This window comes from Octopus bimaculoides, chromosome 15 (assembly GCF_046866305.1).
Source record: "Octopus bimaculoides isolate indiv1 chromosome 15, ASM4686630v1, whole genome shotgun sequence".
NCBI lineage: Eukaryota > Metazoa > Mollusca > Cephalopoda > Octopoda > Octopodidae > Octopus > Octopus bimaculoides.
Window position 1 is genome coordinate 23,610,168 of NC_142942.1, and position 15,701 is coordinate 23,625,868.

The window sequence follows — 15,701 nt, forward strand, 5'->3', positions numbered from 1 at the left end:
TATATATACTCTCACACTGTATTCTATAAACATTGGGTGACATGTTGATATATTCTGGAGCAGGAATCTTTAACCAAAAGTCTTCCTGACTCAGACAAATTGGTGAGGGGTGGGAGGAGGAAGATAAAGACCAGTGTGTGTGTGTGTGTGTGTGTCTCTCCTCCCTACCAACTCTACTCTTGCTATTTTCCTCCTCCTTTTCCCCTTCCTTGCTTTCTATGTGGTGCAGGAAAGAGAGAGAGAGTAAACGCCAGTGTGTCTCTTCTTAGTTACTGCTCCCCCTCCCGTCCCCTCTCTTGTTTCTCTACCAAACTTTTCATGTGGGGGAGGAGGGATACTGAGACTAACACTTCACACATACATCCGTGTGTGTGTGTGTTTATATATGCATGCATGTGTGTTTGTATTGTGTGGGATTAGGGTGCCAGGTTGTTACAATGAAAATATTTCTTTTGTGCCAAGCAATTAGCAATAGAGTTCAATAAAAGTGGGGGGGGGCACTGATGATGAAGCTAATTATTTCTTCTTATTTAATTAATTCTATTTTTATTGAAACAGTTATATATGAATAAAAATAGAATTTTTTTTTTTTTTTTACTCTCTAAACACAAATATTTTAATTAGCATAATGTAGTTATTGATAGTATTTAATAGAACCACAAAATTGACATTTTTTTAAAAGCCATTATAGAAAAACATGTAGTGTTTTGTGTTTTGATGGATTTGATAGAGAGAAACTGGAAGAAGAACATCATATGTCTGTGTATGTCGCCAATGTGAATGAGAGTGTATTTGTGTCGTGTTGATATCATGGGATAGTTGTAAACGAGTGCCACTGTTATATAAGTGAGGTTGTTGATTTCCTGTGAAAACATTTCTGGTCATGTGAAAATATCTTCTTTGGAAACGGGTGAGGATTGGTAATAGGAAGGGCATTGCCCCATGGAAATTCTGCCTCAATAAAATCTGTCTGACCCATGCAAGCATAAAAAAAAAGTGGACATTGAATGATGATTACTTCAGTATCAATACTTGCTGTCCTTAATTTCGGTCAGTTTCTCATGTTGGGGATTGAATCCAGTTGTGACCAGATTTCATTCAGTAAGGTGTGCCACAATGGGATTGTCCCTTAATGCAATTTGCTTTTGTCATAAATATAATTTGTAGGTCTAAATTTCCATTGGTTACTCTTCTACAAAATACACTCAATCTCATTTAGAATTGGTGCTGGACCATTTTGGTGTTTTTTTTCTACAAGACAACCTTTGTAAATGTTTTGTTTGTTTTTTTCACTCCATCAAGTGTTGATTCTTTGTAAAGAGTATTCCACATTTGGTGTCAGGATGCGCAGTTTAATTTAATTTCATTTTTTTTTTTTTCACATGGAATTATTTCCTGATAAAGAAACTACCTCAGCATTGAAGTATTTCTTTGAACTGCTTATAGAATTTCCTTGCTTCTTCTCAACACCAATCAAATTGCCAAGTGGACAGACAAGTTTTACATTGTTTTCTTTTCAGAAAAAAAAAAGAAAAGAAAAAGACACACAGACAGCTTTTTCTTGGGCCACAGCAGCATGAAAAACAAAAGAAAATAAATTCTCCATCAGCCGTGTTGTCTAGACAACCAGATACAAGTGTTTACTTTTGGGGTAGATTTAAGTTTTTGCTCTAAATAATTTATCAAATTTGATGGAAAAACATTAATTCTGTGAAAATAATCCATATAAAATTTCACATTTTAACAGATTTATACAGTATATCATAAACACAACATCCTACAAGACATAAGACTGCAGCTCCAGTCTTTCTTTGGAAACAAATGACAACAAAACACTTTGGAATTGGACCATTTGTTTAAATGAGAAAATCCTTTTCGATATTTTCATTTTTATCATCAAACAGGGCTGAAGCCATTTGGACCTCAAGTGACCCTCTAGTGGTCTGATTGTTGTCCACTCAAACTGGACATGGATTTGGCAGAAAATTTGAAATGAAAATTGAATTAATTTGAAATAAATATTAAATTTTCTTATGTTCGGCACCTCACAAATACATATATACGGATAGAAGTAATACACAGACACACACACATACATATATACACATAGAGGTATAATATACACACACACACACACACAAGCAAGCATTGTATTGTTGTTGGTGTCGACGGGTCTCATATTTCACTTATCTAAATTTACTCCATATTTTCATTTCAAACAACAAAGACAGCCAGTGATTCCATCAACCCCACCATCTCATTCTGCACCATTCCACCAGTTTTTTTTACCATGTGTAAGACATCTTAGGAAGGTAGAGGGGGTGGGGTGGGGGGGTTTGTATTTGTCAAACCAGATGTGTCTTCGGCTGAGGTAACCACCACCACCATCACCATAACCACAATCCTCACGCTTCCCCATCAAGAGTCTCTATGTGGTCATTCAATGTGGTAGAAATAGCAGGCAAATATACCTTCTTAAATAAAGGACACTAAATTCTTTGTTATATTTAAAATTAATTGAAAGAAACGCAGTAATGAAAGGGTTAAACCAAAGCCAAGAGAAAGGGAGTGAATTATACAAATCTGGTCCTCACCTCATAGACCTCCCCTTTATCCAATTCCACTAATGAAATTCTTCGGGTTTGGGCATTGGACTAGCAGGGTTGTTAGAGCATCACAAGCAATGGATTGTGGTACTTCTTGTTTCGTTAGATTCTAGTTTCAAATCCCACCAAAATCTACTTCACCTTTCATCATTTAAAGGTGTCACTGGTGTCAATCATCCTTTCTCCTTTGTCTAAAATACAAAACCCACCCCTAGAAATGTATCAGACTGATATTGAAAGGTCTTGAGTTCAAATCTCCAGTAAGCCATATACTTGTGTATTTAACTCTTTTAATGAGGAGGGAGGGCAGAACTCCTGAGCCTTTCTAAGGCTTCCTTAACCAAAACCCAAGACTGCTGGGAAGGAAGAAGATATTCTTCAAATTTGAGATGTGGCCTTAATATTTAGAACAGAAGGGATTTCACTTGGTGGCACCTGAGGCACCACCAGGTGGCACTGTTAAAGCAAGCGATGGATTAAATCCTCCATCACCCAAGTAGGAGTTGGTGGGATCAAAGAAGTGGAACAAACAACACAAGGATTCAGATCCCATATTCTTATAGTTGTGGCAATCCACAGCCCAGGGCTTGGGGGGTCTTTGGGGTTTTTGCTCTTGTTTTCACCAACACCAAAAGTTGACGCTGGTGAGAATTGAACTTAGAGTGCAGGCAGCTAGAACAAATACCACCAGGTATTTTGTCCAGCTCTCTAACAATTCTACCAAGTCACCAAATTATGTAACTGTAGTTCATATGTAAGTGTTATACATATATATAATGTGTGTATATGTATATATGTGTGTATGTATACAAGTGTGTGTGTGTATAAAATTGCCAAAAAATATTTGAGAGAGGAAGAGATGCGAGTTAGAGAGAGGTGGGTGGGTGGGTGTGAGGGGGTGGGGTAGGTATTAACCCTTGAAATGCTGTTTGCAATTGAGAAGAAATCAACTCAAGTGTATTGTTGACGCCCTCATTGGTAGCGGGGTGGGGGTGAAGGATGTGACCTTCACCGGTGAAGGGTCACTGGATTAATGGAGACGGGGAGGGCAGGGGGTGCAACAGTATCAAGTGAAGATATGTAAATAAATACACACACATTAATATGCACACACACACACACACAGAGAGGCATATGAATGTGTGTAATTATAAATGTATGTAATGTATATATATATATATATATATATATATATATATATATATATATATACATACACACACACACATCATTTTAACACTTGTTGCTTCTTCATAAATACACACTCATGATCAGAAACACATTTAAAATATAGCTTTATATGCATATACTCATTCTGTGTGTGTGTGTGTGTGTGTGTGTGAGCGTATGCATTTATATATATATATATATACATCTATAATTTTTAAATTACATTATAAATTTGCATTATATATCATATCACATGCGTGAGTATATGTATGTTTATATCTATCATACATATATATATTTTGTTATATAACTATATTAGTATTAGATGTGTATATATATAATGGATATATGTGTATGTATATGTGTACACACACACACATTTGTGTCTAGTAGAGATATGCTCTTGATTCCATGTAAGTGTATAGCGAATGTGATAGTAATAGAGAACTGACACTAGCGCCACCCCCACAACAGCAACCTCACCGACCGACTTACCGATTCTACTGCGTAGTCTTCCTGTAATTTGCAGACCTGTGAACAGAATCTCAGAGAAACCTGATCCATTTTATCCTCCTGTCACATATCCTCGTCTTTGATATCTGAGACTCGGCTCCAGACAAATAGATTCAATGTGTTGGATTGCAGAGACAGGTCTCCATGCAGGCTTTACGCACCACCCCACCAACCTCACCGCACACACTCGGTGTCCAATTTCAACACAGACCCAGAGTTTGTGTCTCTCGAAAACTCATGGAGACACAAGATATCAGAAATTCATTTTTTTAGTCCTAGCATTTTGTAACTCATTTTCCTATCATATTATAATCATCATCATCATCATCATATATATATTTGTGGTTTCAGGTTCTGTCCCACTGCATGGCACCTTGGCCAAGTCTCTTCTACTATATCCATGGACCAACTAATGTCTTGTGAATGAATTTCATAGATGTAAACTGTGAGGCCGTGTGTTAAGAAATTTGCTTCCCAAACACATGGTTCCAGGTTCAGTCCCACTGTGTGGCACATTGGGCAAGTGTCTTCTACTATAGCCTCAGGCTGACCAAAGCCTTGTGAGTGGATTTGATAGACGGAAACTGAAAAGAAGCCCATCATATATATATATATATGTGTGTGTGTGTGTGTGTGTGTGTGTGTGTGTGTGTGTGTGTGTGTGTGTGTGTGTATGTCCCCACCACCATCACTTGACAACCAATGTTGGTGTGTTTACGTCCCCGTAACTTGGCATTTCAGCAAAAGACCGATAGAAAGAGTACTGGGCTTACAAAGAATAAGTCCTGGGGTTGATTTGTCCAACTGTTGACCTGTCCAACCTGAATTTCCAGAGTAATTTGAAGGAGGAGATTTTGTTTCTGTTTGTTAACAACATTGCATTGTTTTTGTGCTTTGTTTTTTATTTTAACAAAACTCCATTGACTCTTCTGATATGTTTAATTTTTCTTTCTTTCAGCCTACAACAATGAGAAATTGCCATCTGGTTACATTATCTGTGCCTGGTGTCAGAAGCCCGGTCTCAAGTTGTTCACTCTAAAGACATTGAATGGTTCGAAAGTCTTTTGTAGCGAGGTCTGTTTCACTCAGTGCCGCCGTGCATCATTCAAGAAAAACAAGATTTGTGACTGGTGTAAGCATGTCCGCCATACAGTGAACTACGTCGACTTCCAGGATGGGGAGCAGCAGTTACAGTTTTGTAGTGAGAAATGTCTCAATCAATACAAGATGAACATTTTCTGCCAAGAAACTCAGGAACATTTGCAACAGATCCAGTCATCTTTAGACACCAATTCCTCTTCTAATGGCGTTCCTGATGACAAACAGATTCTCATCACTCCAGACCTCTGGTTACAAGAAGACATTGTACGGCGCAGTAAAAAGCTGAGAGTTTCTGACGAAGCTAGGAACATTAGTAAAGCAAAAGACTCTACTGAGAAGCATAAAAATCTGTCCAGTCATTTCGACAATCCAGAAAGTTCAGCTTCATCCAATTCACATGATAAACACGCTGAGAAGTTCAATGTAGATAAGTCCCTTAAAGAAAGATTAGTTAAACGGATTCACAAAGACCCTCCTAGCCACACAACAAGTCCGGCAGTGACCCCTTTACCAAAGCGTCCACCTCAGCCACCAGCACAACTAATCCCACCCATGTTTCCCACACCTGCAGCCATGAATAACTGGTGGCACCAAGCACAAATGATGGCCTCTCTTGGACCGAGTTATCCAGCTTTTGGTGGATTTCCTCCAATGGTTTACCCAGGGGTCTTTAATCCTCCATTTACTCCCATCATGCCAGGTACCGCTGCCCCACCCATACCTGAAACCTCTCGACCTCACAGTCGCCACGTCAGCAACGCCTCTTCAACACCTGGTCCGTCTATCACACCAAATGCCTCTGCTTCCCCCGATATCCCTCAGACACACTCTCAGAGCCCTAATGTGGTCCCTAACACATCAAACAAAGCTTCAACAATTCCTAGAACTCACCACTTCCTACCCCCAATGTGGCCACCCGGATACCCCATGATGCCCTTTCCTCCACCCCAGATGACCCAGTCAGGTGACACTAACACTGCCCCTGGCCCAAACCCCACTATGCCTACTTTCCCAATGCCGGCCCCTAACTGGACATCCTTAGGTATCCCTCCTCAGACAGTTATTATCCCTTTTCCTTTCCTCATCCCTCTACCGTTTCCGGTACCAATCCCTATTCCGGTACCAATGAAAGCAGAACAGATTGAGAAGTTATTGAAGCAGACGTCCAGCACCTCGACGACGACGACGACGACGACGACGACCAACAACAACAACAACAGTAGCGGGAAGGAAGAGGAAACGTCTTCGGAATGTGAAGATGTCAAACCTCGGAATCTCACAGAACATCTCAGTCTGAGCCAGAACTACAACATGAACGGCAACCGAAGCAGCAGCAGCAGCATCAGCAGCAGCAACAGTATGGAGATGACGGTGCAGATGCGCAGCCGCATAGCAACGACAGTTGGTAAAAATGTTCCAAAAGAGTGTGTCACATGTGCATCGTTCCAGACGCCAAGCAAAAGCAACTTTTTGCCCCGGCCAAGCTCTGTCTTGTCCATCAAGAGTGACTCACACTTGTTACAGTCAGAGATGACCAATGTAAAACGTCCACCAACTCCAGCCAGTGTTGGTTCTCTTGACTCTCCAAAGAAAATACGTCACGAGTTGATGACCAATTCTGACTATTCTATAAACGATGAAGTGATAGATTTGTCCAAGGACAGCGGCCGAGAGAGCATTTCCAGAGATATTCACTCACCTCACATACAAACATTAAAAAGCCAGAAAGCCGCTTCCAGCTCTGTCCGTTCCCTCTCTGTTCCCCCTTTATCTGTCTCAGAGACTTCAGACTCACACTTAGCTTTACATGTCCCAAAAATCCACATTGTTTCCACACCCAAAGACCCACCTCTGTCCCAACAGCTGCCCCTACCGCCCACTGACCATGCCTATTCGCTGCGACGTGGTCTGATACTGGACGCTCCCAGTGTGCCAAAACGACCAAAGAGCCCTTCCCCAGAAAGAAGGAACTACATCCGCAGCATGCCACGTGATATCATGGAAGCACGTCGGTGTCTGCGAACCAGAATTAAAACCAAATGAACCGTAAAGCAACTCACCCATGATCAAAACAAACTGAACAAACAATTCTATAAAACAGTTCTTATCACAAGGATGCTGGGTGACAGAATCTGTAGCAATGTCCCTTAACGTTATGAGATCAAACCACACACCACTGTCAACTTTTTTTCCTCTTTCCAAGGTCGATACAATCAATTACTTATTAAATACTGAGATGCAGATTTAATGACCCACACCAACTTTCAAAATCTAGCCTTGGGCCTACATTAGAAATAATCAGTATTACTACTACTACTATTATTATTATTATTATTATTAGCACAAAGACAGTGAGTTTGCAGAAACGGTAAGGCACCAGACTAAATGCTGCTTCATGGTATTTAGATTTATTTTTTACCCCTCCATCTACATTCTGATATCAGATCTCAATGAGGTCGACTTTGCCTTTTATCACTCCAGGTGGCGGAAGAGTGAGGGAGGATCAATAAGCTAAAATACCAGTAATGTACTGGGGTTCTTTCAATCAATTATACCTCCTTCCACCCCACCACTTGCCTCAAACAATTGGCCTCATGCCTCACTAATAAATCATTATTGTTATTACTATCATTATTATTATTATCATGTCACCAAAGACGAAGGTCTTTCACTTCACTTTACACAATTTATAGGAATACACAGCAAAAGCAACAACAACAACCACCACTACACTATATTGAACAAAGAAATTAAGTTCTTGGTTATTTTTAAGCTGTGGGAACTGGTTGGTTCTTCCAGAGGAAAATTTCATCAAATTTTGCAGACAAAATCTTCAGCAACCACAATACTTATTCCATCTCACAGAACTTAAGCATAAAATTTCCAGTGGAAAAACATTACAATATTTTCCACTGTGGAAAACAGTTATATATTAATTTTGGAAAATACCAAATTTATTTTTGTTGTTTTAAATTTTGTTGAGTATTTTTGTTTTTATTTCTTTTTTTTTTTTACATTTTTTTTTAAAAAAGTCAGAGGAGGGATTTTTTGGTTGTTATAATGGGTGTGTCATAGTGGGCGTGTCTGTGGGAGGGAACAACCTCACCAGCCATTCACCACACCCCCAACTCTCTCCAACACACAGCTAACCACTCCTTCCTCCCACCTCCACTTTAAACACAGTTTATGACATATCGGGTTTTCTTTTTTATAGCCTTTATTTTCTCTTTAATTTCAGAAACATGGCTAATGTATATTTAATATATCAAATATTGCCTTATTTTATTGTTTTTTTTTTATATCGTTAAGGCATTAAACTGGCAGAACCGTTAGCATGCCAGAAAAAAATGCAAAGTGGCGTTTCTTCTAACTTTACATTCTGAGTTTGAATTTCACTGAGGTCAAACTTTGCCTGTCATCCTTTCAGAGTCGATTAAATAAATACCAGTTGAGTACTGGGGTCAGTGTAATCAGCTAGCTCCCTCCCCTAAAATTTCAGGGGCCTCCTACCAATAGTAGAAAGGATTATTATTGCTATAGAGCAGTGTTTCTCAACCTTTTTACCTAAGCATAGCCCTTAAAATAAATTACATGTCTCAAGGAACCCCTGCACAAAAAAATTTATGTATCTTATCTTACTCATATTTTTTCACGTTTGTTTATGTTGCTAAAGATCTAAAACCAAGGCATGAACATCACTGCTTCACTTCTCTCCTGCCTCTACAAAATCATCACCATTATTATCATTAGAAAAAAATTCATCATTTCAGGGATTCAATGAAATAAAGCCCTGGGGGGTGATTTTTATCCACTGGTCCCCTCACTTCAAAACTCTGGGTGCTGTACTTAAATCAGAAAATTATTATTATTATTATTATTATTAAAAAGACAGTGAACTGGTTCAGTTAAGTTAGAATAAATACTTGACAGCATTTTGATGTTTTATATTTTGAGTTTAATCCTTTCATGGCTGAGGAAATAAGGACCAGCTGGGCACTGGGGTCAATGTCGTCAATCCCCCCCCCCTTCAAATTGACGGCCTTGTGCAAGAATTTGAAAGCTTTATGATTACGAAAACAAAAATGGGAATGTCAGAAAGGGATGTCAGTATTTTTTTGTTAGGTTCATGAAAGCTTTGAGTTCAAATTCAGCTTAAGTTACCTTTTTATTCTATTGAAATGGAATGGTGAAAATAACAAGTACCAGTCATATGTTGGGATACAGCTAATTGAATTTCGACCCTTCTGGTCAACCATCAATATTCACATTTGTAAAATTGCATTTGTAGTATACACATTTCCCACATTATATTTATTTACTTCTTTTATATGTATATATACTCACACACAAATATACACACACCAGTATACAAACGCACACTTTTTTGTTTGTTTTTTTAATTTTTACTTTAGTTCATTTGTTCTATTTTGGTTGTTGCAGTAATTTAGTTTTAAAACTCAAAAATGTCTGCCACAAGAAAAGAGCAGGACAAAAGTGACCCTAAAAACACCAATCACCTGATGGATCAGCAGAATTGGTGGAGCAACACACACTAACGAGCTCACTGTATTTTAATTGTCGGAATTAATCCTTTCTATGTAATTCTTGGGATGGGACAGTTTAAGAGTGGAAACCCCTTAACTTCATTCCTTTCTCTATAGCACTCTAGCAGACATGGCTATTAGATGTTTACTTCCCAACCACATGGTGTCAGGTTCAGTCCCACTGCATGGTACCTTGGGCAAGTATCTTCTGTATAGTTCCAGACTGACAAAATCCTTGTGAGTGGATTTGAAAGACAGAAACAAAGGGGGGTTTTTTTGTGTGTGTTTCGTTCTCTTGATAATTGTAAATAAGTGTCATTATAACAGAGGCAGTGTCATTCATTTCCAATTTGCCATGGAAGTCTGTCTGGTCATGAGGAAATATGTCGAATGGAAACAGGTGAGGGTTGGTGACAGGAAAGGCATCCAGCAATAGGAAAAAATCTGCCCCATTAAACTCCATCTAACCCATGCAAGCATGGAAAAGTGGATGTTAAAACGATGATGATGCTGACAGTATGTATTTCTGTTGCTAAGGTCTCATCTCCTGATTGTTCCACCAAAATTCCTCAGCCAACCTCTTATTCTTCAATGTCACAGTTTCCTCACAATTTGATTCGCTGTGATATAAAACATAAAACCCTCCCCTTTTTCTTTTCGCTTTTACTCCTAGAGATACCAGCAGACCCTTACCTCAGTTTTTAACACAGCATGAACACACACACACAAATGGGTTGCTATGACAACTTCTGTCAATAAACTTACACCAATATAACTCGACTGGGCAGGTCCAATCCAGAGTGAGTGAGGCTATGTCCAACTACTGAGAGGAACCTTGGGTGCTTTGAGCAAAAATCGTTTTAACTGAAAGCCAGGACATGTCATTCCAAGTTTAAATGCATTTTATGAAGCATATGTTGGTAAATTAAAAGCAGCAGCAAATATTTTGATGAGTGCATCACAAATAATAGCAGCTGCACACTTGGGTGCTTCAGAGCTGAACATTCAGAGTTCCAAATTTACCTAGGGCAACTGTCTTAAGTACTTTCTGATAAAAAAAAAAATAGCAGTGAAATACTAGGGACCAATATAATCAACTGCACCCCTACTCCTCCTCTGCCTGACATTTGGCAGGTGGGGGTCTTGTGCCAGTTAAGTCATAATAATTTCTAATATAAGTGCAAAACCAGAAATTAGGGGAGGGGGGGGGCAGTGAATTATATGGACCCCATTACATGACTGGTACTTTATTATCCTCGGAAGATTAAAAGACAAAAGTGACTTTGGCAGGATTTGAACCAGTGCTAATATCACAAAACACTTTCCATCCCTCTGTCAACTCAGCAAATTTACCCCCCTTAATAATAATAATAATAATAATAATGGTTTCAGATTTATACACAAAGCTTATAATTTTGACATTAAGTTGATAGCTTCCCCCCCCCCCCCCACACACACACACACGTACTTTACTGGTACTTTATCAATATTGACCTCAGAACTGATGAAAGGCAAAGTTGACGTTTGCAGGATTTGAACTCAGTGCCATATCACAGGACAGTCTTATGACTCTGCTAATTCTCTACTTAAATGATGATGATGATGATGATGATAAAGAAGAGCTTCCTTTTTTCATGCCATGGCTGGATTTGATCCTGTCACCAATACTTCTTCACACACAATGGTAGAGGGTATGTCATTGCTAACCGTATTCTTCATTCCAGCATGGAGATGATATTTCAATTGTTTTTTTAACTATTATTAAAGAAAATTTTCTCTTCACCTAGTGGAAAGAGCGTGGCCTGGTGGCTAAGGGCATTGTACTCATGACTGTCAGATTGTTGTTTCAATTCCTTGACTAGGTGGTGCGTTGTGACATTCAGCAAAGCATTTCATTTTGTTCCAGTTTATTCTGTTGTAAAATATGAGTTACAGCAATGGCTGGGAAATTAACCATGTGAGGGACTATCATCCCATCCAGGGGTTGGGGAAGTGTTGTCACCTCAGTCACTTAAAAACCATAGACTGCAGTCTTATGATTCCTGGGCCTCTCGATCGACCTAAATCTAAGTATATCTCTACCAGGGGCTGTGTATGGGGTGGGGTCAATCTAGTTTAGTTTTATTAAAAGGTGGCAACCTGGTAGAATTATTAGCAAAACAGAATAAACACGTTGTGTGGTGTGTCTTCCAGGTTGATATCTCACCGGTGTCGACTTTGCCGACCATCTCAAGGATGGGAAGAGTCAATGAAATAAGGGAGCTCCCAAGTGGTATTGACTAAACCTATCCCCACAAAAACTGCTGACCTCATGCCTCGACTGGAAACATTATTATTATGAAGGCAGAATCATTTGCTGTGCCAAGGAAAAAAAAATACTAAGCAATTTGTCCCCTATGTTCTGAGTCCAAAGAAGTGGGGGTCAGTGTAACTGACCAGCCTCAGCCATCAAAATTTCAGGCCAGGTGCCTATAATAGTTGAAAGAATCATCATCATTATCAAGGCAGTGAAGTGACAGAACCATTAGTATACCAGGCAGATCTTTACATTCTAAGTTCAAATCTTGCTTTGGCCAGCTTTGCCTTTTGTCCTTTCGGTTTCATTAAAATAAAATGCTTGTCAAGTACTGGATTTCATGATGCCAATTTATCCCGTCCCCTCAAAATTGCTGGCCTTGGGTCAAAATTTGAAATTATTATTATTAAGGTGGTGAGCTGGCAGAATCGTTAGCACGCTGGGCAAAAAGTGCTTAGTGGCATTTCACCTATGTTTACACTCTGTGTTCAAATGCTGCTGAGGTCAACTTTGCCTTTCATTTTTTGGGGGTCAGTGTAATCTTCCCCTAAAATTGCTGGCCTTGTGCCAAAATTTGAAACCAATATTATTATTATTATTAGTTGCAATGACGGTGATATACTGTTTTCAATTCTATTAAGAATGGTTCTCATATGACATCACCACTTGCCTTTGGTAAAGGCATGACAGCCACCACAACAACCAATATCCCTCTACTCTAAATATGATGCTACAAGCCAACATACAAAAAAAAAATCATTATTATTAATTTTATTATTATCATTAATGTTCTTTTGTTATCCTCATTATAATCGTTAGTTGCTTACGTTCTCACCGCTATTTTTTCAGCTGGTTCACACGAGTCTATAAATACTTGTAAATACGTAGAAATTATACACCCAACACACACAAATATATATATATATATAATATACACACTTCCTATATTTCCATGTTAAAAAGATAAAATCGATAAAGAAAACAAGCAAAAAATTGGAAAAGCATTTAAAAAACAGGTTAAAAATATTGTATCAAACTTTCTACTTTAATATTTTATCAACAATTGTTGATCAATTATTATTATTATTATTATTATCTGTTTAATGTCAGTCTAATGTAATACAGGCATGAAAATACATTTCATAGCTTAAAATACATTATCATTATTATTTTATATTATATATATATATTTACATTTTTTTTCCTTTATTTTTTGCCTTTTAATTATTCGTTAAAATTATTTACAATAAAGCTGATTCACAAATCTTATATTTAAATTACATTTTGTGATTTTCATTTATTTTTAATTAAGTTTTTTCTTTCATTTCAAATATTTTCTACCTCAGCTCTGAACGTTCACCTTAACATTAACCGAACCAATAGGTCACCATGTGGTGAGCTAACATGCTAGAAACAGTAACCAATTTTCTCTCAAACCTTATTTGATGATAAATTCCTACACATGTCTAAATAAAATATGAGAATGGTCAAAGCTGAAACATTCTTCATCATAGATGTCTGATGGATCAGAACAGATGTGCAGTTAAAAGCAGATAAATAAAAGTCTAGCTCTATGGATTATATATAATCTATAGATTATGTGAAATGACAAATATCAAAGAACGAAGTCAGCAACTCATTCTAATACATTGTTTACAATTGTTTCATCATTATTCAATGAAACCAATCTTGTGTAATGTATTTATTAATTCCCATTCCTACATGTGCTACAAAAGATATCTTGCACAACTTTTGGAAATTAATCAATACTTGCCAACATCACTATGACATTATGCAAGATTGGTTGCATAGAATAATGACGAAACAATTGTAAACAATGTATTAAAATGAGTTAATGACTCCACTTTTTGATATTTCTCATTTTATGGGGTGTTTGTATGTTTTTTTTGTATGGATGTAGTGGAACAAATGTAAACGAGTGTCACTGCCATACAAGCAATGTTATTCATTTCTAATCTACCATATAAACAAGTTCAACAATGTCAAAAATATGCCTTGCTTGGAAATAGGTGAGGGAACACAAGAAGGGCCTTCAGCTGCAGAAATATCTGCCTCAATGAATTCCATCTGACCCATGCAGGCATGGAAAAGTAGATGTTAAAACGATGATAATGGTATTACCTTTGACTGTTGAAATAACAGTATCTGTTCCAGCATTCTCAGTTCAAACTCCATCTTGGTCAACTTGCCCTTTTGGCCTTTCAAGATTTGATAAATAGAGTACATAAGTTCAAGACAGTGGTTTGGCAGAACGTTAGCGCATTGCACAAGATGCTCTGCAGCATCTGTTTCGTCTGTATATGTTCTGAGTTCAAATCGTACCTGTCACATGGGGAAAAAAACAAAAAGATTTCTTCAAAGCCTGACCGAAAATGGAGGTAGAGTTGAGAATTCTCTCGGTGCCTGAATATTCTAGCAGATCCCTTTTGATGCCTGTACCCCAAAACTAGTTGACAAGAATGCAAAGGAACATTCAAATTCTATGCTCAATGGAAGATATTCTTTTACTTGTTTCAGTCATTTGACTGCGACCATGCTGGAGCACCACCTTAAAGGGTTTTTTTAGCCAAAGAAATCAATCGCAGCCTCTTTTGCTGAACCGCTAAGTTACAGGGACATAAATACAGCAACATTGGTTGTCAAGTGATGGTAAGGGTACAAACACATAGACACTCACACACACACACACACATGCATATATATATATATATATATATATATATATATATATATATATATATATATATATATACACAACAGGCTTCTTTCAGTTTCCGTCTACCAGATCCACTCGCAAGGCTTTGGTCGGCCTGAGGCTATAGTAGAAGACACTTGCCCAAGGTGCCACGCCGGAAAACTGAAGTGTAAGTGGTAGACGGTGGTTAGTATACAAGGGAGATTACTCCGCAATTATTCAAAGGGAGATTACTCCGCAATTATTCGAAGGGAGATAATTCCTTTGAAAAAAAAATTTTTTTTTGTTATACTTCAAACGTTGAATACTTACATTGTAATATTCTTTTTACTTCATCCAACTTGACCAACAGGAGTTGATGTCGTCTGAGTCCAACGTTTATTGGATTTTATAAGCCAGAACTTACCTATGGCAGGTCGCCAGTGGTGACCAAATCACCTTCCCATCCTGGTTTCCAACTTAGATCGTTTCCCCCTCTCCATTAACAAATTGACCCTTTCTTTTCTCACTCTCTCTTTCATCTCATCAGTGATTGTCTTTTTCTCTCTTTTTGTCATTCCAATAGCCATGGACTTTTACACAGCCGACAGGCAATAACCGTGTCAGCCATCATTACCTTTTTCCCTATAAATTGGCAAATGGTTCTCTTAGTTCACACTCTTCTATACAAAGAACTGATCGCATTCTTCTTTGCAAGAGGCTGTTGGGTCAGGGTTATCTTAGCGTTTTCACGACAGAATTCTCGTCCAGCAGAA

At 38.1% G+C, this 15,701-nt stretch overlaps 1 protein-coding gene across 2 annotated transcripts in view; it reads left to right on the forward strand.

The window, feature by feature from the left end:
• Window positions 1–13,199, forward strand: part of LOC106874120 (uncharacterized) — a 137,426-nt gene extending 124,227 nt beyond the window's left edge. Inside the window, exon 6 of one of the 2 annotated variants that reach the window (XM_014921730.3) lies at window positions 5,248–11,379. In XM_014921730.3, the coding sequence (XP_014777216.1) occupies window positions 5,248–7,433 (2,186 nt within the window). In that variant the 3' untranslated portion in view covers window positions 7,434–11,379. Of the gene's footprint in view, window positions 1–5,247 lie in introns of both variants that reach the window. The other variant, XM_014921731.3, reaches the window with a different exon arrangement.
• Window positions 13,200–15,701: the final 2,502 nt, after the last annotated feature.